Source organism: Panulirus ornatus, chromosome 52 (genome assembly GCF_036320965.1).
Source record: "Panulirus ornatus isolate Po-2019 chromosome 52, ASM3632096v1, whole genome shotgun sequence".
NCBI classification, from domain to species: Eukaryota; Metazoa; Arthropoda; class Malacostraca; order Decapoda; family Palinuridae; genus Panulirus; species Panulirus ornatus.
In genome coordinates, this window is record NC_092275.1 from 2,148,447 (window position 1) to 2,173,077 (window position 24,631).

Consider the following 24,631-nt stretch of genomic DNA (forward strand, 5'->3'; position numbering starts at 1 on the left):
TTTATTTAAAATACTTTGTCGCTGTCTCCCATGTTCGCGAGGTAGCGCAAGGACAGACGAAAGAATGGCCCATCCCACCCACATACACATGTATTTACATACACGTCCACACACAGCACATATACATACCTATACTCCTCAGCGTATACATATATATACACACACACACACACATATACATATATACACATGTACATAATTCACAGTCTGCCCTTATTCATTCCCGTCGCCACCCTGCCACACATGAAATGACAACCCCGTGCCTCCGCATGTGCCCGAGGTAGCGCTAGGAAAAGACAACAAAGGCCACACACTCGTTCACACTCAGTCTCTAGCTGTTATGTATAATGCACCGAAACCACAGCTCCCTTCACACATCCAGGCCCCACAGAACTTTCCATGGTTTACCCCCATACGCTTCACATGCCCTGATTCAATCCACTGACAGCACGTCGACCCCGGTATACCACATTGTTCCAATTCACTCTATTCCTTGCCCGCCTTTCACCCTCCTGCAGGTTCAGGCTCCGATCACTCAAAATCTTTTTCACTCCATCTTTCCTCCTCCAATTTGGTCTCCCACTTCTCCTCATTCCCTCCACCTCCGACACATATATCCTCTTGGTCAATCTTTCCTCACTCATTCTCTCCATGTGACCAAACCATTTCAAAACACCCACTTCTGCTCTCTCAACCACACTCTTTATTACCACACATCTCTCTTACCCTTTCATTACTTACTTGATCAAACCACCTCACACCACATATTGTCCTCAAACATCTCATTTCCAGCACAGCCACCCTCCTCTGCACAACTATCTATAGCCCACACCTCGCAACCATATAACATTGTTGGAACCACTATTCCTTCAAACATACCTATTTTTGCTTTGCAAGATAATGTTCTCGACTTCCACACATTTTTCAACGCTCCCAGAAATTTCAACCCATCCCCCACCCTATGATTCACTTCTGCTTCCATGGTTCCATCCGTTGCCAAATCCACTCCCAGATATCTAAAACACTTTACTTCTAGTTTTTCTCCATTAAAACTTGCCTCCCAAATGATTTGTCCCTCAACCCTACTGTACCTAATAACCTTGCTCTTATTCACATGTACTCTCAGCTTCCTTCTTTCACACACTTTACCAAACTCAGTCACCAGCTCCTGCAGTTTCTCGCATGAATCAGCCACCAGCGCTGTATCATCAGCAAACAACAACTGACTCACTTCCCAAGCTCTCTTATCCACAACAGACTGCATACTTGCACCTCTTTCCAAAACCCTTGCATTCACCTCCCTAACAACCCCATCCATAGATAAATTAAACAACCATGGAGACATCACGCACCCCTGCCACAAACCTACATTCACTGAGAACCAATCACTTTCCTCTCTTTCTACACATACACTTGCCTTACATCCTCGATAAAAACTTTTCACTGCTTCTAACAACTTACCTCCCACACCATATATTCGTAATACCTTCCACAGAGCATCTCTATCAACTCTATCATATGCCTTCTCCAGATCCATACATGCTACATACAAATCCATTTGCCTTTCTAAGTATTTCTCACATACATTTTTCAAAGCAAACACCTGATCCACACATCCTCTACCACTTCTGAAACCACACTGCTCTTCCCCAATCTGATGCTCTGTACATGCCTTCACCCTCTCAATCAATACCCTCCCATAAAATTTACCAGGAATACTCAACAAACTTATACCTCTGTAATTTGAGCACTCACTCTTATCCCCTTTGCCTTTGTACAATGGCACTATGCAAGCATTCCGCCAGTCCTAAGGCACCTTACCATGAGACATACGTACATTAAATAGCCTTACCAACCAGTCAACAATAAAGTCATCATCTTTTTCAATAAATTCCACTGAAATACCATCCAAAACCGCTGCCTTGCCGGCTTTCATCTTCCGCAAAGCTTTTACTACCTCTTTTCTGTTTACCAAATCATTCTCCCTAACCCTCTCACTTTGCACACCACCTCGACCAGAACACATTATATCTGCCACTCTATCATCAAACACATTCAACAAACCTTCAAAATACTTACTCTATCTCCTTCTCACATCACCACTACTTGTCATCACCTCCCCATTAGCCCCCTTCACTGAAGTTCCCATTTGTTCCCTTGTCTTATGCACTTTATTTACCTCGTTCCAAAACATCTTTTTATTCTCCCTAAAATTTAATGATACTCTCTCACCCCAACTCTCATTTGCCCTCTTTTTTGCCTCTTACACCTTTCTCTTGACCTCCTGCCTCTTTCTTTTATACATCTCCGAGTCATTTGCATTATTTCCCTGCAAAAATCGTCCAAATGCCTCTCTCTTCTCTTTCACTAATAATCTTACTTCCTCATCCCGCCACTCACTACTCTTTCTAATCTGCTCACTTCCCACGCTTCTCATGCCACAAGCATCCCTTGCGCAAGCCATCACTGCTTCCCTAAATACAGCCCATTCCTCCCCCACTCCCCTTACGTCCTTTGTATTGGTATTGCAGTGGAATTTATTAATAAAAGGGGGTGACTGTTACTGTTGACTGGTTGGTAAGGATATCTAATGTATGTATGGATCATGGCTAAGTGCCCGAGGATTGGTGGAATGCATGCATAGTGCCATTGTACAAAGGCAAAGGCGATAAAGTTGTGTGTTCAAATTACAGTGGTATAAGTTTGTTGAGTATTCCTAAGAAATTATATGCGATGGTATTGATTGAGAGGGTAAGAGCATGTACAGAGCATCAAATTGGGGAAGAGCAGTATAGTTGCAGAAGTGGTAGAGGATGTGTGAATCAGGTGAGAAATACTTAGAAAAACAGATGGATCTGCATGTAGCATTTATGGATCTGGAGAAGGCATATGACAGACTTGATAGAGATGCTTTGTGGAAGGTATTAAGAGTATATGGTGTGGGAAGTAAGTTGCTAGAAGCAGTGAAAAGTTTTTATCAAGGATGTAAGGCATGTGTAGGAGTAGGAAAAAGGGGAAAGTGATTGGTTCCCAGTGAATGTTGGTTAACGGCAGGGGTGCGTGATGTCTCCATGGTTGTTTAATTTGTTTATGGATGGGGTTGTTAAGGAGATGAATGCAAGAGTTTTGGAGAGGGGCAAGTATGCAGTCTGTTGTGGATGAGAGGGGTTGGAAAGTGAGTCAGTTGTTGTCTGCTGATGATACAGTGCTGGTGGCAGATTCGGGTGAGAAACTGCACAAGTTGGTGACTGAGTTTGGTAAAGTGTGTGAAAGAAGAAAGCTGAGAGTAAATGTCAATAAGAGCAAGGTTATTCAGTTCAGTAGAGTTAAGGGACAAGTTAAATGGGAGGTAAGTTTAACTGGAGAAAAACAGGAGGAAGTGAAGTGTTTTAGATATCTGGGAGTGAATTTAGCAGCTGATGGAACCATGGAAGCAGAAGCGAGTCACAGGGTGGAGAAGGGGGCGAAGGTTCTTGGAGCATTGAAGAATCCCTTACATCCTTTGTAAAATCTTTTCACTGCTTCTAGCAACTTACTTACCACACCATATACTCTTAAAACCTTCCATGAAGTATCTCTATCAACCCTATCATATGCCTTCTCCAGATCCATAAATGCTGCATAGAAATCCATCTGTTTTTCGAAGTATTTCTCGCATACATTCTTCAAAGCAAACACCTGATCCACATATCCTCTACCACTTCTGAAACCACACTGCTCTTCCCCAATCTGATGCTCTGTACATGCCTTTTCCCTCTCAATCAATACCCTCCCATATAATTTCCCAGGAATACTCAACAGCCTTATGCCTCTGTAATTTGAACATTCACCTTTATCCCCTTTGCTTTTGTACAATGGCACTATGAATGCATTCCGCCAATCCTCAGGTACCTCACCATGATCCATACATACACTGAATATCCTTAACAACCAATCAACAACACAGTCACCCCCTTTTTTAATAAATTCCAATGCAATACCATCCAAACCCGTCGCCTTGCCAGCTTTTATCTTCCTCAAAGATTTCACTACCTCCTCTCTGTTTACCAAACCATACTCCCTGACCTTCTCACTTCACACACCACCCCAACCAAAACACCTTATCTCTACTACTCTACCATCAAACACATTCAACAAACCTTCAAAATATTCACTCCATCTCCTTCTCGCTTAATCACTACTTGTTATTACCTCCCCATTTGCCTCCTTCACTGATGTTCCAATTCGTTCTCTTGTCTTACACACGTTATCTCCTTCCAAAGCATCTTTTTATTCTCACTAAAATTCAATTCACTTTCACCCCAACTCTCATTTGCCCTCTTTTTCACTTCTTGCACCTTTCTCTTGACCTTCTGCCACTCTCTTTTACACATCTCCCAGTCATTTGCACTACTTCCCGGCAAGAATCGTCCAAGCGCCTCTCTCTTCTCTTTCACTAACAAGCTTAATTCGTCATCCCACCACTCATTACCCTTTCTAATCTGCCTATCTCTTATCTTTCTCATGCCACACGCATCTTTTGCACAAGCCATCACTGCTTCCCTAAATACATCCCATTCCTCCCCCACTCCCCTCACACCATTTGCTCTCACCTTTTGTCATTCTACTTTTAATCTCTCCAGGTACTTCCTCACACAAGTCTCCTTTCCAAGCCCACTTACTTCACCATTCTCTTCCTTCCAGCATTCTCTCTTCTTTTCTGAAAACCTCTACAATCTTCACCTTTGCCTCCAGCTGCCCCTCTCAGCACATTAACATCTAAAAGTCTCTCTTTTACACGTCTATTAATTAAAACGCAATCCAATAATGCCCTTTGCCCATCTCTCCTACTGACATACATATACTTATGTATATATCTCTTTTTAAACCAGGTATTCCCACTCACCAGTCCTTTTTCAGTACACCAATCCACAAGCTCTTCACCATTTCCATTTATAACACTGAACATCCCTATGTACACCAGGTATACCTTCAACTGCCACATTAAGTTACGTAGGTAAGTATTCTAGGTCTCAGAAATTTCTTCAGGCCATGAATATACAAACATTCAGCAAATGATCTACATGCATTTTGTAAGGCAATATCTACTTACCCAGACCACTGCCATTGCTTATCTTTGCTTACTTCATCCCCAGCCACTGTAACTGTATGGAGAAAATCTGGTGCCTCCAAGGTTAAGGGCAAATCATACAGCTACAATCAGTCCTTAACAGCAAACTGTAGCAACTCATTTCGTATGGTGACGTTTCATTAATCTTTCCTTAAAATCAATATCTTATTAATCTATCACATTCTGAGGGAGGAACTATAGCAGAGAAAATTAATTTGCATGATGGTGACTAAAAAAGGGGAATAATAAATAAAATCAAATGCATTTTATTTGAGTAAGATAGGATAAGTTTGATAGTATACGATAATGCAATTAAACATATCTTACTATCCTAAAAAGAAAAATAAGACTAAATGCTAGTGATGAATGCCACTCCTTTAATGAAAATTATTTGATATATTCTAATAATATAAAGTTACAGAAAATCAAGGAGTTTAGTCATTCTGGAATAAAAGATATATATAAATATATATTTATATAAACATATGTATATGACAAGCAGGGTTTTTTTTTTACTTAAATATATAATCACTTATCAATTAGGCACAAAGTTCCAAAAATTTGTGACTAATCAATATGAGTATCAAGAAAGGGGAAGGTACCAAGATAAATTCTTTGTATATGTATGGTTTGAATCAAGTTAAGACAATTAGAACTTGAATTCCCCCTGTACAAAGGGCCCTACTAAATATCATAATACATGGCACATCTTGAGTGTATATTACCTAATGTAAAATATTCCAATAATACCCTAGCGATAAAACATTGACCTGTGATGACAAATTGTACTAAATAATGATACCAGTATATTTTCATCACAAAAACTATGTGAAATGATGAAAATCAATGTATGTGAACTCATGAGTTCACCATTGGAATATTAGATAAAACATATCATGCATTAACATTTATACAGTATTTACAAGTACAGTACCTTAAACGTATTTCACAACGGCCATAAAATCATCTAGTGATAACTATATGCCAATGAATCTGAAAATAGAAAAAGTAAGATAATGGCTACTATATCAAATGACACAAGACCAAAATATAAGCTCTGCACTTTCATAACTAAACTTGATAGTCTTCTGGTCTTAATGCATCAGGATCCCAAGCCCTGATGTTTGCCAGTGACTTGTTCAGCTTATTACACCACAGTATCCTTTCTTCTTTACTATCTGAAGACAACAGGAATCTGGCAAGGGAAGAAGTGAGCATTTGAAACATTTATTAATACAAGTAAATATCAGTAGCTAAACAGGATGGAAATACCCATTGAAAGAATTAAAAACAAATTAAATGAAGAAGTTTAAAACATCAGTATCCAAGAACTAGCTATTTATTACCAGTAACTCTATCTTTAATTTTGTGAAGTGTATCAGGTGATTACAGCCTCTTAGTTTACTCATCCCCAAACTATGTCCAAAATATCAGACTTAAACATGAAAGACCACATTAATCGTATTAGCACTACTCACTTTTTACATGAACTTTACTCATCAAATACAACATAAGCACCAATTCACACTACTTTTCCACAAAATAAATTCACTGCACTTGATCCCAAATCATTCCTCTGGTAACTTCACAAGAAATTTTATTTGCCATAATTAGTTTGCTCTACACCTATTCACCTCTTCTTATACTATCTGTTATAAAAAAGGACTTTTTTGACTACTCTATCATAAGCCATACTTTACACATGATTATACCACTAAAAAAGCTTCATTTAAGTGCCATTCTAATATTTTTCTTGTAAGACACTCCTCCCAAATCTTAATTCTTTAGTTTACCTATCTTCCTAAACCCAACTATACTACAAAAGTTGTCATTCTATACTGATCTGAATGGGAAAAAGCATACAGAATGCAACTTCTTTCCGCTTCACCTGAAACCATTCCTCTCAGATCCAATTTCATTCAAAAGCATTTAATCCCTTTTCCATCAAATGTTTACATTATCAACTTTTTGAACTATTAACCCTTAAACTCCCAAAACCTACACTAAAAATCAAGGAATTCTCAAGTTTGATCAAAGTGTTTATTGATACTTGAAAGATATTCATATTACAATACAGAAAAAGCATGAAGAATATGTTTAAGCCACCAACATCCTTCTGAGTGTGCAAAAATTTTGGATTGTTTCAACACAAAGCTAAACAGACCACTGAGAAAAGCGAGATGTGCATGATATGTGAACTGTTGCTCCATTCACTCTATCATTAGCTTGTTTTCTGTACCTGTATTTCGAGTTAACTACTTTCATCTTCCTTATTTCAAACTAAACTATTTTTTTCACATCAAATGAGACCAAACTGGAGGTAAAAGGATGGAGTAAAAAAGATTTAGAATGATCAAGGCCTGAACATGCAGAAGGGTGAAAAGTGTGCATGGGATAGGGTGAATGTGGTACACAGTGAGTGATATGCTATCAGTGAACTGGGCCAGAGTGTGTGAGGCAGCTGGGGTAAACCAGGTCTGCAAGTCTTGGTTGTGGAAAGAAAGGCAGTTTGTGTTTGGTGCACTGCACATGACAGCTAAAGAATGGATGTGAATGAATGCAGTCTTCCTTCATCAGTTCTTGGTGTTACCTCATTAATATGGAAACAGCAAAAAATTATGAAAAAAAATTCACCTATATATTTCATTCACAAAAGCAATTGAAAATGAGTGTAAACATATCTGATGATGTTTAGTTGACATTATTTGTTTATATTTCTCCATGCTGCCATCTGGCTTCTCCAACCACATGTAAGAAGAAATTCCTCTCTTTTGCTATCAACATTTGCATCTTGTCTTCTCTCTTCTAGTCTAATACACATATATTTACTTCTGGAAGGTTGATCACTAAAAGACGACATACAATGTAAACAAAATCTATTCCTATAGTAACAATGAAAATTATTTTTTTTTTCATATCTATTCACTGTTTCCAGCCTTAGCAAGGTAGCACCAAGAACATAAGAAATGGCCTCATTTACTCAATCTACTTTCTAGCTGTTATGTGTGATGCCCTGAAAGCACAGACTCCATCCAAATCTGAGCACCACAGATCCTTCCTTAGCTGCCCATGACAGCTTCATATGCCCTAATTCAGTCAAATGACAGAGCATTGCCCCTACATTCAAATTCATTCTAACCCTTCACTCCTTACCTCTCTAGCCCCAAGCAATCACATCTTTTACACCTAATCCTTCCATCTCCAATTCAGTTTTCACCTTAACCTTCTCCCCTACACTTCTGACACACATACCCTCTTTGTCAGCCTCTCCCAACTCAATCTCTCTAAATATCTAAACCATTTCAACACACCTTCCTCAGCTCCCTCATCTCTCTTTTACCGTGTCATAACTTGCTCAGTCAACTCTCTGTACACCACATACTGTCCTGAAACAATCCATTGCTAACACATTCAACCTCATCTGTACATTATCATTTAGAGCCCACGCTTCACATCCATACAACAATATCTTCAAACATGCCTATCTTTGCCTTTCCAGATAGTGACCATTCTTTTGCTCATTGCACTCAGGACCTTCACCTCCTTGCAAACCTCATGTTTCATTTCATGTTCCATAAGTTCATTCACTGCAATGTCCTTATCCTGGCAACTAAAGCACTTCACTTCCATCAAGTTTTCTCCATTCAAACTTGCATCTGAACTGGCCTGTTTCTTTACAGTGTTAAACCTAATAAACTTGCTTTTATTCACATCTACTTTCAACTTTCTCCTTTCAAAAGCTCTCCCAAACTCACACCCCATTTTCTGCAGTTTCTCACTTGAATCCACCTTTAGCACAGTATTATCAGCAACAAGTAATCAACTCTTCTCCCAAGTCTCCCCATCCCAAACAATCTGCAATAGATCCCTCTCTCAAAACCCTCACACTCACCTCCATTACCATCCCATCCATAAACAGATTAAACAGCCATGATGAATCACACAACCCTTCACCTGGAACAACTTAACCTCCTATCTGCTTACTCACACACATCTTACTCTTTTGAAAAACACTCTTCACTGCTTCTAGGAGCTTTCCTCCCATACCATATGTTCATAACACCTTCCACAATGCATCCCTATCAATCCTATTCCAGACCCATAGATGCCAAACAAATTCCTCTGTTTCTCCAAGTATTTTTCACACATTCTTCAAAGCAAACAGGGAATCCACACATCCTCTAACACTCCTGAAACCCTTGTATGATGTTCTGTGCAACCCACCATCCTCTCAATCAAAATCCTCCAACACCACTTACAAAGTACATACAATGAACTTGCACCCCTGTAATTCAAACACTTATCTTTGTCCCTCCTGCCTTTATATGGTGGCATTATATATGTACTCTGCCAATCCTTGGTCAACCTCACCATGATCCATACACACAATGAAAATCCCAATCAACAAGTCAAAAATATAATAACTCCCTTTCAACTGCAATAACATCCACTCAAGCTGCTTTGCCACATTTCATCTTATGCAAGGCTTTCACTACCTCTTTTCTATTCACTAAACCACTTCCCATGACAATCACTTCTCATGTTCACCCAACCCAAACACCTAATATCTGCCACTATGCCATTAAACAATTCAATAATCCTTCAAAATACTCACTCCATTTCCTCTTCACTTCATTTCTCCCTGTTACTACTTCCAGATTTTACCCTACACTGATGTTTCACACTTAACCTCCTTCCACAACAATTTTTTTCTCTCTGGATTTAGCTGATACTTACTCACCCCAACTTTCATTTAACCTATTTTTCAGAACATTCTTGACCTCCTGCTGCTTTCTCTTGTACATCTCCCAATCACTTGCACTCCTTTTCTGTAAATGACATCCTAACACCTTTGTTTTCTCTTTCACTTGCAACTTTGCTTCCTCATCCCACCCTTCCTCACCTGTCTACCATCCATACACTTCTCTTCCTTATGCAAGAATAAACACCTGTCATTCCTCAGCTAATCTCCTAGCTTCAGGTACTCACACATTTTGCCATTTTTAGTCAATCTCTCCAGGTATCTCTTTCACACAATCCTCTTTTCCAAGCTCACTCACTTTCACCACCCTTCTTCACTATCATATCAATTCCTCTTTTCCTAAAGCCTCTACAAACCTCCTTCATCTCCACCATGATGATCAGATGTCCCACCAGCTGCTCCTCTAAGCACATTCACATTAAGTCTCCTTTGCATAACTATAAGTTAAATTCTTTTTATTATACTTTGTCGCTGTCTCCCACATCAGCGAGGCAGCGCAAGGAAACAGACGAAAGAATGGCCCAGCCCACCCACATGCACATGTATATACATACACGCCCAGACACACACATATACATACCTATACATCTCAACATATACATATATATACACACACAGACATATACATATATACACATGTACACAGTTCATACTGTCTGCCTTTATTCATTCCTATCACCACCCCGCCACACATGCAATAACAACCCCTCTCCCCGCAAGTGCAAGAGGTAGCACTAGGAAAAGACAACAAAGGCCACATTTGTTCACACTCAGTCTCCAGCTGTCATGTATATTGCACCAAAACCACAGCTCCCTTTCCACATCAAGGCAAGACAGAACTTTCCATGGTTTACCTCAGACGCTTCACATGCCCTGGTTCAATCTATTGACAGCACGTCGACCCCAGTATACCACATCGTTCCGATTCACTCTATTCCTTGCATGCCTTTCACCCTCCTGCATGTTCAGGCCCTGATCACTCAAAATCTTTTTCACTCCATCTTTCCACCTCCAATTTGGTTTTCTACTTCTCGTTCCCTCCACCTCTGACACACATATCCTCTTTGTCAATCTTTCCTCACTCATTCTCTCCATGTGACCAAACCATACATAAATACTATAAATTAGTACATAAACTAATAATCCCTGCTCTTCACAAATCATACTCATCCACATATACTTATGTATGTCTCTCTTATGAAAACCAGGTATTCCCAATCATCAGTCCTTCTTCAGCACACAACTCAAACACCTGTTAAGTTTTCATTAGCAACACTGTGTATACTTTGCTCCCCAATCATACCTTTTACTGCCACATTACCCACTTTTCCATTCAAATAACCCATCACTAATACTTGATCCCTTGCATTAAAACTGCTGACTTACTCAGCTTCTCTCTTCCTTAGTCCTCTCGGTTTACGATGTATAAGCCCCAATAATCAATCATAACTAAATTTCACCCACATCAATCTGGGTCTCATTTCATTACACTCTCTCATCACTGTACATACTTCCTCTTTCAGATGCAATACTACCCCTTAGCTCTCACTCTCACAATAACCCCTGAGTGATTTCCTAAAGCATTCTTATCCCTTCCACTTTAACTTTGTTTTACTCAGAGCTATAAGATCAAGGTTCCTTTCCTCAAGCATACAACTTGTCTCCCCTCTTTTCATCTTGGATGCATCCACAAACGTTCAGACACTTAAGTCTGAGCCTCTGAGAAAGATCAGTATCTTGGCTACGCTCCTTCTAATCCAACTATGAAAAATTAATTGAAGTGGAGGGTTTCCAGCATGGAGGGAATATGTAGGAATTCTTCTATCTCTCCTGTCCCCATTTGATATGCACTTTACTATGCACTAATGAGAAAACTGCAACAAAGGAATAAGAATCATTTCCATCATAATTCTAGGAGGTAAATAATAATACAAAATATATCAAATAGATACTTTTTTCTACTTGTTTGCCATTTTCCACATTAGAGAGATGGCTCAGGGAACAGATGAAAAAAGGCCTCATTTATATAATGCACCAAAATCACAGCCATCTATCCACAACCAGACCCCACAGACATTTCAGTAATCTCCTCCAGCTGCTTCATGTGACCTTGTTCAGTCCATTAACAGCATGTCATCCCCTGTATAACATATAACTTTAAGTCATAATATACCATGTATGCCTTTCATCATCAAGCATTTTCAGACCCCAAGCACTCAAAATCTTATCTGTGCCATCCTTCCATCTCCAATTCAGTTTTCCCCTTCATTTTGTCCTCTCCACTTCTTGCACATTTATCTTCTGTCAACCTCTCCATAAACATTACTTCCACTGTTCAATAAGACAGCACTGGCAACTTACTGCCCTACTCAAGGGAGGTGAGCAGATAAGAAAGGGTAGTGAGCGATGGAATGAAGAAGTAAAGTTGCTAGTGAAAGACTAAAGAGAGGCATTTGGACCGTACATAAAAGAAGGTAATGAAAGTGATTGAGAATGCAGCAGGAGGTAAAGGGGAAAGTGCAAGGGTTGAAAAAGAGGGCATATGAGAATCAGGGTAAGCAAGTATCAGTAAAATTTAGAATGCTTTGAAATGTAGTAAATGATGTGCATAAAACAAAAAATGAATAGGAACATCAGAGAAGGAGGCAAAAGGGGGAGTGATAACAGGCAGTGATCAAGTGAGGGTGAGATAGAATGAGTACTTTGAAGGACTGTTGAATGTGTTCAATGATACAGTGGCAGATGTAGGGTGTTTGGGTCAGAGTGGTATGAGAAGTGAGAGTCAAGAGGTTTGGTGAACAGAAAAGAAGTGGTGAAAGCATTGCATAAGGTGAAATGTGGCAAGGCAGCTTGAGTGGATGATATTGCACCTGAATTTAAGAAAGGGGGTGACTGCGTTGTTGATAGGTCATCAAAGATTTTCCATGTCTGTATGTATCATAGTGAGGTGCCTTAGGATTGTTGAAGTGCATGTATAGTGCCACTGTATAAAGATAGGAGGGATAAGGGGAGTGTTCAAACTACAGAGGTACAAGTTTGTTGAGTGTCCCTGGTAAATTGTAAGTGAGGGTATTGAGTGACAGGGTAAAGACTTGTACAAAACATCAGATTATGGAGGATCAATGGTAGAGGACGTGTGGAACAGGTGTCTGCTTTAAAGAATGTATGTGAGAGATACTTACCAAAACATATGGATCTTTATGTGACATGGATTTGGAGAAGGTACATGATAGGGTTTATAGAGATGCCTTGTGGAAGGTCTTGAGAATATATAATCTAGGAGGAAAGCTGCCAGAATCAGAGGAGATTTTGTCAAGGGTGTAAGGCAAATGTACAAGTAGGAAAAGAGGAGAGTGAATGTGGCAGGGGTGTGTGATATCACAATGGTTGTTCAACTTGTTTATGAATGTCTGTTGATGGCAGACTCAACTGAGAAACTGCAGAAAATGGTGACTGGGTTTAAAATAGTATGTGAAAGCATAAAGTTGAGAGTAAATGTGCATAAAAGCAAGGTTATTAAGCTTAGCAAGACTGAGAGACAGGTTAGTCAGGGTGTAAGTTTGAGTGAAGAAATCCTGGAAGACATGATGTATTTCAGATACCTGGGAGTGGACATGGCAATGAATGGAACCACGGAAGTGAGTCAGTCATGGGGCTGGGGAGAGGGCAAAGGTTCTGGGAGCATTGAAGAATTTGTAGAAATAGAGAACATTATCTCAGAGGACTAAAATGGGTATGTTTGAAGGAATAGTAGTCCCAACAATATCGTATGGATGCGAGGCATGGGCTGTAGATAAGATTGTGTGGAGGAGGGTGGATGTGTTGGTAATAAAATATTTGAGGACAATATGTAGTGTGAGGTGCTTTGATTGAGTAAGTAATGAAAGGGTATGAGAGATGTGTGGAATAAAAAAAAGCGTGGCTGAGAGAGCTATAGAAGGCATGCTGAAATGGTTTAGACATACAGTAAGAATGAGTGATGAAAGGCTGATAAAGAGGATACATGTGTCAGAAGTGTAGGGAACGAGGAGACGAAATTGGAGATGAAAGAATGAAGTGAAAAAGATTTTGAGCAATCAGAACCTGAAAATGTAGGAGGGTGAAAGGCAAGCAAGGGATAGAGTTGAATTGTAACAATGTGTTATACTGGGGCTGACTTTCTGTAAATGGACTGAACAGGACCTATGAAGCTTCTGAGGTAAACCATGGGAAGGTCTGTGGGGCCTGGTTGTGGATAGGAGACTGTGGTTTTGGTGCACTGAACATGACAGGCAGAGAATGGATTTGAGTGGATGTGGCCTTTCTTTGTCTGTTCCTGGCACTACCTTACTAACATGGGAAATGGCAATCGTATAAAAATCTTGATTACTAAATCATTCGTGCATATGTAGAATAAAATGAAACAGATTTCAATTATATTTCTCAAAGGTAGTTTATAATACAAACACTATCAGAACAATTAAAACATTTACAAGTTTCACTTTTAGGTGACCATTGCATGACTGACTAAACTTATGCTAGGAAAAACTTATGCTGCCTTATCTCAGTCTCTTCAGTGCTGGAAAAGTCAAATAACATAAATATTATCATATAAGAGAAAAAGTGAACAAGCTTAAGTTTTACAGCAACTGTTTGTAATGCTGGTTTAATCTGTTTTAGTAACACCTTCTGCTGCCTCATCTTAGTCACTTTCAATGTAGGAAGAGTCAGTATACATAAAACACTCTTCACACAATCCAAAGACATAAATATTATTAGAGCAGTGAAAAAGTGAACAAGCTTTAGTTTTACAGCAAGTTTGTAATGCTGGTTTAACCTGTTTTAGAAACACCTTCTGCAGCCTCATCTTAGTCACTTCACTGTAGGATGAGTCAGCGTCCGTAAATCACTCTTCACACAATCCGAAGACAAACCATCAAGTAATTCAGGATCATCATCTGCCTGATCCTTTAAATCTAGCAAAAACTGCTCAATTTCCTCTCTAGATAGCTCAAGGAAATGTGTCTCTTTGGCATGGCAGCAGGGTGACTGGATGTAGAGAGATATGATTGCGCATCATTAATTCTGGAATCATCCATGCCCAGCGAGTGGCCCTCAAATAAGAAGAGCAAAAATAACTGCAGAGATCTAAGTGTACAGTGTCATTCAATTTGTGTATATCTATTATATTATGTTATACTTTGTCGCTGTCTCCCACGTAGTGAGGTAGCGCAAGGAGAACAGACGAAAGAATGGCCCAACCCACCCGCATACACAGGTATATACATACACGTCCACACACGCACATATACATACCTATACATTTCAACGTATACATATATATATACATACACAGAAATATACATATATATACACATGTACATAATTCATACTTGCTGTCTTTATTCATCGCCACCCCGCTACACATGAAATGACACCCATCCTCCCCCACACGCGCACAAGGTAGTGCTAGGAAAAGACAACAAAGGCCACATTCGTTCATAGTCTCTAGCTGTCTTGTATAATGCACCAAAACCACAGCTCTGTTTCCACATCCAGGCCCCAAGAAACTTTCCATGGTTTACCCCAGACGCTTCACATGCCCTGGTTCAATTCACTGACGAACATGTCGACCGCGGTATACCACATCATTCCAATTCACTCCATTCCTTGCATGCCTTTTACCCTCCTGCATGTTCAGACCCTGATCACTCAAAGTCTTTTTCACTCCATCCTTCCACCTCCAATTTGGTCTCCCTACTTCTCGTTCCCTCCACCTCTGACACATATATCCTCTTTGTCAATCTTCTGCTCTCTCAACAACACTCTTTTTATTACCACACGTCTCTCTTACCCTTTAATTACTTACTCGATCAAACCACATCACACCACTTATTGTCCTCAAACATCTCATTTCCAACACATCCACCCTCCTCCGCACAACCCTATCTATAGCCCACGCCTTGCAACCATATAACATTGTTGGAACCACCATTCCTTCAAACATACCTATTTTTGCTTTCTGAGATAATGATCTCGTCTTCCACACATTCTTCAACGCTCCCAGAACCTCAGCCTCCTCCCCCACCCTGTGACTCACTTCCGCTTCCATGGTTCCATCCACTGCCAAATCCACTCCCAGATATCTAAAACACTTCACTTCCTCCACTTTTTCTCCATTCAAACTTACCTCCCAATTGACTTGTCCCTCAACCCTACTGAACCTAATAACCTTGCTCTTATTCACAGTTACTCTCAGCTTTCTTCTTTCACACACTTTACCAAACTCAGTCACCAACTTATGCAGTTTCTCACCCGAATTAGCCACCAGCGCTGTATCATCAGCGAACAACAAATGACTCACTTCCCAAGCCCTCTCATCCCCAATAGACTGCATACTTGCCCCTCTCTCCAAAACTCATTTATTCACTTAACAATCCCATCCATGAACAAATGAAACAACCATGGAGACATCACGCAACCCTGCCGCAAACCAATATTCACTGGGAACCAATCACTTTCCTCTCTTCCTACTCCTACACATGTGTTACATCCTCGATAGAAACGTTTCACTGCTTCTAGCAACTTGCCTCCTACACCATATACTCGTATCTCTATCAACTCTGTCATATACCTTCTCCAGATTCATGAATCCTACATACAAATCCATTGTTTTTCTAAGTATTTCTTACATACATTCTTCAAAGTAATCACCTGATCCACACATCCTCTACCACTTCTGACACCACACTGCTCTTCCTCAATCTGATGCTCTGTACATGGCTTTACCCTCTCAATCAATACCCTGCCGTATAATTTCCCAGGAATACTCAACAAACTTATACCTCTGTAATTTGAGTACTCACCTTTATCCCCTTTGCCTTTATACAACGGCACTATGCATGCATTCTGCCAATCCTCAGGCACTTCACCATGAGCCATACATACTCTGAATATCCTCACCAACCAGGCAACAACATAGTCACCCCTTTTTTAATAAATTCCACTGCAATACCATCCAAACCTGCCGTATTGCTGGCTTCCATCATCAGCAAAGCTTTCACTACCTCTTCTCTGTTTACCAAACCATTCTCCCTGACCCTCTCACTTCACACACCACCTTGACCAAAACACCCTATATCTGCCACTCTATCATCTAACACATTCAACAAACCTTCAAAATACTCACTCCATCTCCTTCTCACATCACCACTACTTGTTACTACCTCCCCATTAGCCCCCTTCACCAATATTCCTATTTGTTCTCTTGTCTTATGCACATTATTTATCTCTTTCCAAAACATATTTTTATTCTCCCTAAAATTTAATGATACTCTCTCACCCCAACTCTCATTTGCCCTCTTTCTTATCTCTTGCACCTTTCTCTTGACCTCCTGCCTCTCTCTTTTATACATCTCCCACTCATTTGCACTATTTCCCTGCAAAAATCGTCCAAATGCCTCTCTCTTCTCTTTCACTAATAATCTTAATTCTTCATCCCACCACTCACTACCCTTTCTAATCTGCCCACCTCCCACGTTTCTTATGCCACAAGCATATTTTGTGTAAGCCATCACTGTTTCCCTAAATACATCCCATTCCTCCCCCACTCCCCTTACATCCTTTGCTCTCACCTTTTTCCATTCTGCACTCGGTCTCTCTTGGTACTTCCTTACACAAGTCTCCTTCCCAAGTTCACTTTCTCTCACCACTCTCTTTGCCCCATCTTCTCTTCTTTTCTGAAAACCTCTAAAAATCTTCACCTTCATCTCCACAAGATAATGATCAGACATCCCTCCAGTTGCACCTCTCAGCAGATTAACATCTACATCAGGTAAATACATGGTTGTGAATGAGTGGTGAAGTTTTAGGTCTTCTACCCTCAGAGTCCTAGCCGGGCCCAGGCTGCTGGGTTGGGTTGCTGATCAAACAAGCTATTGGAAGCCCCAGCCTACAGGCCCATGTCGACTCCACAGCCTGGCTAATCTGTAACACTTTGTAAATTCTTGTCCAAGACACCAACTTCTTTTCTGTGCATCTCATAGTGTTTCTGATGATCACAGGTAAGATGAAGAGTGTTGGTCATATTATCTCTTTTCATGTTGAAAGCTTCAGTCATGGACCAAAGTCCACATATTGAGAGAATTATAAAACTGAAAAAGAAAAGAGGGAAAGTAATTATGAATTTTTGAGGACATGAATGACTTGTCTTTTGAAATGTGCCAGGTCATAGTCATCACAAAAGACATGAAAAGGAAAAGAGAGTTCCACAGCATTGACATGTAGGGAAAAGATCAGGTTTCAAAATGGCCCACCCCTGAGTTGCTGATGACCATACTATAATCATGTGACGCAGCAGCTTGCCGAGTATGGTGCAGTCCAGCTAGTGTTGGAGGCACACAAGCAGCCAGCTCTCAGGAGCAAAAGCCAACCAGCATTGCAGTATAGGGGCAAGGGATCAAGTTTGGAAGTTAGCCTGGGACAGTTTATAAGTTAGACTGCTTTCGACTCAACTCTGGCAAGTAAGGAACCTCCCCAAATGTGAGAGCAGTACTCCATACAAGGACAAATCAATCTCTTGCATAAATGAAGCAACTGTTTGAAACAGAAGTTTCAACATCTAAACAGGACACCCAGGTTCTTAAAAGGCAGACTTAGCTATACCTATAACATGGGGTTTCCAGGAAAGAGTTGATGTAACAGTAATACCAAGTCAAGAGGTGGACTTACAGAACCATCAAAGGAGAGATGAGAGTTGTGAGGAGTTTTCATGAGATTGGTATAAATTGAGTCTTCGAGGCATTAAACTTAACAAGATTTTGTCTACCCCACTGGAAAAAAGTATTACAAGATAAAATTGTCATGTTCCAAGATCACAAAATTATACCAGACAACCAACACGATTTCCTTAACAGAAGATCCTGCCTGACGAATTTGCTGGAATTTTTCAGTGTTATTTTTCAGAATTGGGACAAAAGAGTACCCTCTGATGTAGTATATTTAGATTTCCAAAAGGCTTTCGATAAAGTACTTCACAAGAGACTTTCACATAAACTCAAAGCACAGGAAATTGGTGAAGTACTCTGTGCAAGGATCAGACAAAGACTTACCAGAAGAAAGATCAGCTAGACATAACGAGTGGTGTGCCACAAGAGTCAGCTCTAGGCCCGCTTCTTTTCAAAAAATACATTAATGACATATAACTCGGTTTCATATGTAAGATCCCCAAATCTGCTGATGATACTAATCTAAGAGGTAGAGCTGTAAACAGGCAGGACTGCAAAATGATTCAAACAGATCTGAACTTACAAGCAGAGTGGTCAGACATATAGCAAATGAAGTTAAATGTAGACAAGTGTAAATATATGCAATCTGGAGACAAGAATATACGTTACAACTACAAACGTATGGAAACTCTCTAACTAAAGTAAATGAAGAAAAGGACCTTGGAGTTGTCATTAGCAACAATCCAAAGTACACTAAACAGTGTCAAGCAGCAAGTAAAAAAGGCAACCAAATGTCAGGTTTCACAGCCAGGAACATACATTACAAAACACCAGAAACAATTTTCACACTTTATGATTATCTAGTTAGACACCTTGAATGTGCAGTCTAGTTTTGGTCCCCAGACTATAAAAATAAAGACAAGGAAAATTTAGAGCAAGTCCAAAGGCATGCAACAAAATTGATCCCATCCCTTAGAAATCTGGCATACGAAGAAAGGCTAAAACAATTGGATCTCGTCCCTCAAAAAACTTAGATTTCATGGCAACTTAATCCAAGTGTTCAAAATTCTAAAGAAGTTCGATAAAGTAATCACGTACATCATTTCTAAATACAAGAAATATGGTTACCAAGACAAATGGAACAAAACTCAAAAGTTAAAAGATGTAGTATGGGGGGAAAAGCTTCTTTTCTTATAGGTGTTTTGAGCTTTGGAATAAATTACCATTAGATGTAGAGAATGCCAAGACTATAAAACCTTCAAAAGTCATATAGACAAATATCTTATAAATTCAGATATACTCTAAGAGAAACACCAGAAATAAAATATAAACAGCAGCAGTAACAGGGACACTAGAGGTATGATGTGCAGCAGCAAGGAGTCATTGATAGCTTAAAAAACTGCTGAGCGGAACTATATTTTCTTGTCATGTTAAACTCCTCTTTTCCACACCCTACCCCCAGACAACTTAGTTGTGGGCCAATCAGGCCTCCTGTTTTCTGTCTTTCTCAAGTAAATTCATGTAAACCACAGAAATAAATAAACCAGAGAGGAAGCTAGATATGTAGGATCAAAGTGAGGCAAAGAAGCCAAAAGAGGGGAGCTTACAGATGAGACCCCAGTGTCACACTCTGTCAAAAGCCTTAGATGTGTCAAGAACTTACGACTCCCCAAAATCTTTCAGAGATGATGACCAGACATTTGTAAGATAGGAAAAAATATCACCAGTGGAGCTCACCTTGCAGATGCCATACTGGTGATCAGAGAGAAGACTGATTTTCGTGGTGTTTAAGGATATGCGAGGTAAGGAGGAATTCAAAGACTCTGAAAATGGTAGATGTCAAAGCAACAGGATGGTAGTTAGAGGGGTGAACGATCACCCTTCTTAGGGATGGAATGTATTAAAGTATGATTCCAAGAAGAAATAGTTTTGAGTTTTAAGCAGAAACGAACAGATGAGTAAGCATAGGCACAAGTTCAAAGGCACAATCTTTTAGATCACAGGGATGAATTTCAAAGATACTATTTTAGAGTCTCCCATGCCTGTCTGTGCCAGTAGAAAGTTATTCCCATGTGCAAGTTGGAGATCATGCCTCCCTAGGATCAGATTTTCCAGTTAGTCTATAATCATGTCTGTTTACCCAATATTCTGCATTGTTTTTGATTTCTTGATTTTCTTTACAACAGAGATGAAATCTATTTCCACTGGATGACAACGTTTAAGTCTCTTTGTAGCCTTTCAGCATCCTCTACTGATGTGACTTTCAAACTTATTCCAGTGTCATCTATAGAAAATAATATGAAACTGCGACTCATGTTTGCATCAATGTCAGGTACAAGAATGAGGAACAAGAGATGTGCAAGTACAGTTCTTTGGAGGACTGAACGTTTTACTACAGAGGCACTGAATGAAAGTGTTGTGAACTGTTGATTAAAAAGTTGTAAAACCATCTACCAATTTTTGCAGTTATTCCCATCAAAAATATTCTATGTGCTATGAAAACATGGTCTCATTACAAAATGCTTATGCGAAGTTTGTGTGAATCATATTAGCATTTGTTGTCTTCCAGAGCCTTAATAATCTTAAAGCCGTCAAACAAATAGGACAGGCAAGGCCTTATGGCCCTGAAACTATGTTCTTACTTATGTAAATTGTTAAACTCCATAACTTCAGTCACTGTGCTTCTTAAGACTTGAATATTTCAATAATTTGCAATGTTAGTGCTATTGGTCGACTGATATTAGGACATGCTTTGCTACCACCTTTGTTAGTTAAGGTTAGTACATGTCTTAGGGTATCTTCTATCCCCACAGCCTGAGATATACCACATCTGTTTGGTTGGGTAGTTGGACAAACAAGCTTACCAGGTTGGGCCAAGGCTGTTGGATTGGGTCAGTGGCCACAGCCCTCAGGCCTACATAGCATCCACAGCCTGGCTGGTCTGGTACACTTTGTAATAATTTGTCCAGTGCACTCTTAAGCTTCTCATCTGAGCACTGGTAGAATGCAAGGTGTTCCCTCTTTTTGTGCATATCACACTTTTATATTTCAAAGGTTGTATTTGTTGGGTAGTCGTTGAAAGGAAGCAACCAACCAGGGAGATAAGATAAATTACCATGCTACCCTCCTGGGTATCAAGAGGGTTAGTGATGGATGCATATTGAGTCAGCACTTCACTGGCTGTCAAGTTGCACTCCTCTGACCCAACAACTGCATTTACTTTCTGTCTCACCCATATGTGGACTGCTGGTATCCTGTCCACAAACATACAATCTGTCGTTATCACATGAAGAACTTTACAATACTTGACTCACACAACTCATTCTACATAACTCTAGATTTTCCTGCACTATACACTAATCCTGCCTTTTGGCAAAATGGTAAGAGCAACAGACAGATGAAGTAGGCAGAAACATCAGGGAGGAGCATTAGGTATAAAAAATTAGGTAGAAGTAGTAACAAGGAACATTAAGCAGTGGTAGTAGGTTGGAACATTAGGCAGTACTTGGTAGGAACACTAGGTATGAAGTAGTCATGGAAACAATAGGTAGGAGCCTCTAGAAACACAGCACTGGAGTTGCCCTCTGTTAGTGGCCTGTAAGGGTAGGAAGTGGCAATGGAATTCACCATGGCCACCCCCTTGAGGGAGCTGATGATATGCCACTTCCATCTGCACCCCAGGGAATACAGCCTCAAAGATTTTCAGCCATTTTCCAGTAATTCATTTTCTTTACCACACTAACATGGGCTGTAAAAGATCTCTGAACACTCTAATTCTGCAATTTCACCTGCCCTGTAGAGAAATGTAGAATACAGCAATGTTCAGTTCGTGAAAAAAAATTTATCATTTATTTTCTATCATACTTAGACCCTGTCTCCCACATTAGCGAGGAAGCGCAAGAAAGCCAAGGAAAGAATGGCCAAACCCACCCACATACACATGTATATACATAAACGCCAACACACGCACATATAAATACCTATACATTTCAATGTATACATACATATCCATTTATTTATCTATTTATTTTGCTTTGTCGCTGTCTCCCGCGTTAGCGAGGTAGCGCAAGGAAACAGACAAAAGAAATGGCCCAACCCACCCACATACACATGTATATACATACATGTCCACACACGCAAATATACATACCTATACATCTCAACGTATACATATATATACACACACAGACATATACATATATACACATGTACATAATTCATACTATCTGCCCATATTCATCCCCATCGCCACCCCGCCACACATGAAATAACAACCCCCTCCCCCAAAATGTGCGCGAGGTAGCGTTAGGAAAAGACAACAAAGGCCACATTCGTTCACACTCAGTCTCTAGCTGTCATGTAATTATGCACACATTCATACACAGATATATACATATATACACATGTAGATATTCATAGTTGCTGCCTTCATCCATTCCCGTCGCAACCCCGCCTGCACATGAAATAGCATCCCCCTACCCCTGCATGTGCGAGGTAGCACTAGGAAAAGACAACAAAGGCCACATTTCGTTCACACTCAGTCTGTGGCTGTCATGTGTAATGCACCAAAATCACACCTCCCTTTCCACCTCCAGGCCCCACAGAACTTTCCATGGTTTACCCTAAACACTTCACATACCCTGGTTCAATCCAATGACAGCACATGGATCCCGGTATACCACATCATTCCAATTCACTATATTCCTTGCACGCCTTTCACTCTCCCGTATGTTCAGGCCCCGACCGCTCAAAATCTTTTTCACTCCATCCTTCCACCTCGAATTTGGTCTCCCACTTCTCCTCGTTCCCTCTACCTGTAACAGATATATCCTCTTCATCAATCTTTCCTCATTCATTCTCTCCATGTGACCAAACCATTTCAATACACCCTCTTCTGCTCTCTCAACCACACTCTTTTTATTACCACACATCTCTCTTACCCTTTCATTACTAACTCAATCAAACCACCTCACACCAAATATTGTCCTCAAACATTTCATTTCCAACACTTCTACTCTGCTCCATACAACCCTATCTACAGCCCATGCCTTACAACTATACAACACTGTTGGAACGACTATTCCTTCAAACATACCCATTTTTGCTTTCTGAGATAATGTTCTCGTCTTCCACACATTTTTCAACACTCCCAGAACTTTCACCCTTTGAATTTTTATAAGTAATAATTTCCTTGATCAATCCTGGTGAATAGGCACCAATAATCACCCATCTCTCTCCATCCATTTTCAGTTTTACCCATAACAGTCTAGAGTTTACTTTCTTACACTCTATTACATACTCCCACAGCTCCTGCTTCAGGAGTAGTGCTACCCCTTCCTTTTCTCTTGTCCTATCACCAACCCCTGACTTTACTCCCAAGACATTCCTGAACCACTCTTCCCCTTTTCCCTTGAGCTTTGTTTCACTCAGAGCCAAAACATCCAGGTTCCTTTCCTCCCCTTTTTTCTCATCTTGGTTACATCCACACACATTTAGACACCCCAATCTGAGCCCACATGACTCCTTCTTATTTCCTCTTTAGAAAAAATTATTGCTTTGAATATCATAAGTGATTTTTCTTCTCTTGCCATTTTGTCATTTTGTTGTATTCACTAATGGTGAGGTCATGGGACATTATTACTCCAAGATCTTTCACACTGTTCAACTGGCTTATGATAGCACCAGTATCACTCTGTTATTCTGTATTTTTTCATTTATTCAATTTCCCTATATCAAAGGAGTTGCAACTTATCCCCAAGAAAAAGCATGTTGTTCTCAGTGGCCCAACTGAAGACTGCTTACATTTCTCTGCAGCCTTTTAGCATCCTTTATTGATATGATATTCCTACTTACTCTTGCATCTGCTAAAGGATGATATGAAACTGTGCCTTGTTCTTGCAACAACGTCAGATATAAGAATGAGGAACTGGAAGGGTTCTAGTATGGTTCCTTGGGGGAGTGAGTTTTTGCCAAGGAGATTCTGGAGACAGTACTGTTTACAAATGTGTGTTGTGATCTATGAGTTAAAAAGTTGTATATCCACCTCCCAGTTTT

General features: G+C 40.0%; 1 protein-coding gene across 1 annotated transcript in view; it reads right to left on the reverse strand.

The window, feature by feature from the left end:
- Positions 1-5,570: 5,570 nt before the first annotated feature.
- LOC139764996 (uncharacterized) overlaps positions 5,571-24,631 on the reverse strand; it is a 313,325-nt gene continuing 294,264 nt past the window's right edge. Inside the window, exon 24 of the mRNA XM_071692047.1 lies at positions 5,571-6,305. Within this exon, the coding sequence (XP_071548148.1) occupies positions 6,182-6,305 (124 nt within the window). The 3' untranslated portion in view covers positions 5,571-6,181. The remainder of the gene's footprint in view (positions 6,306-24,631) is intronic.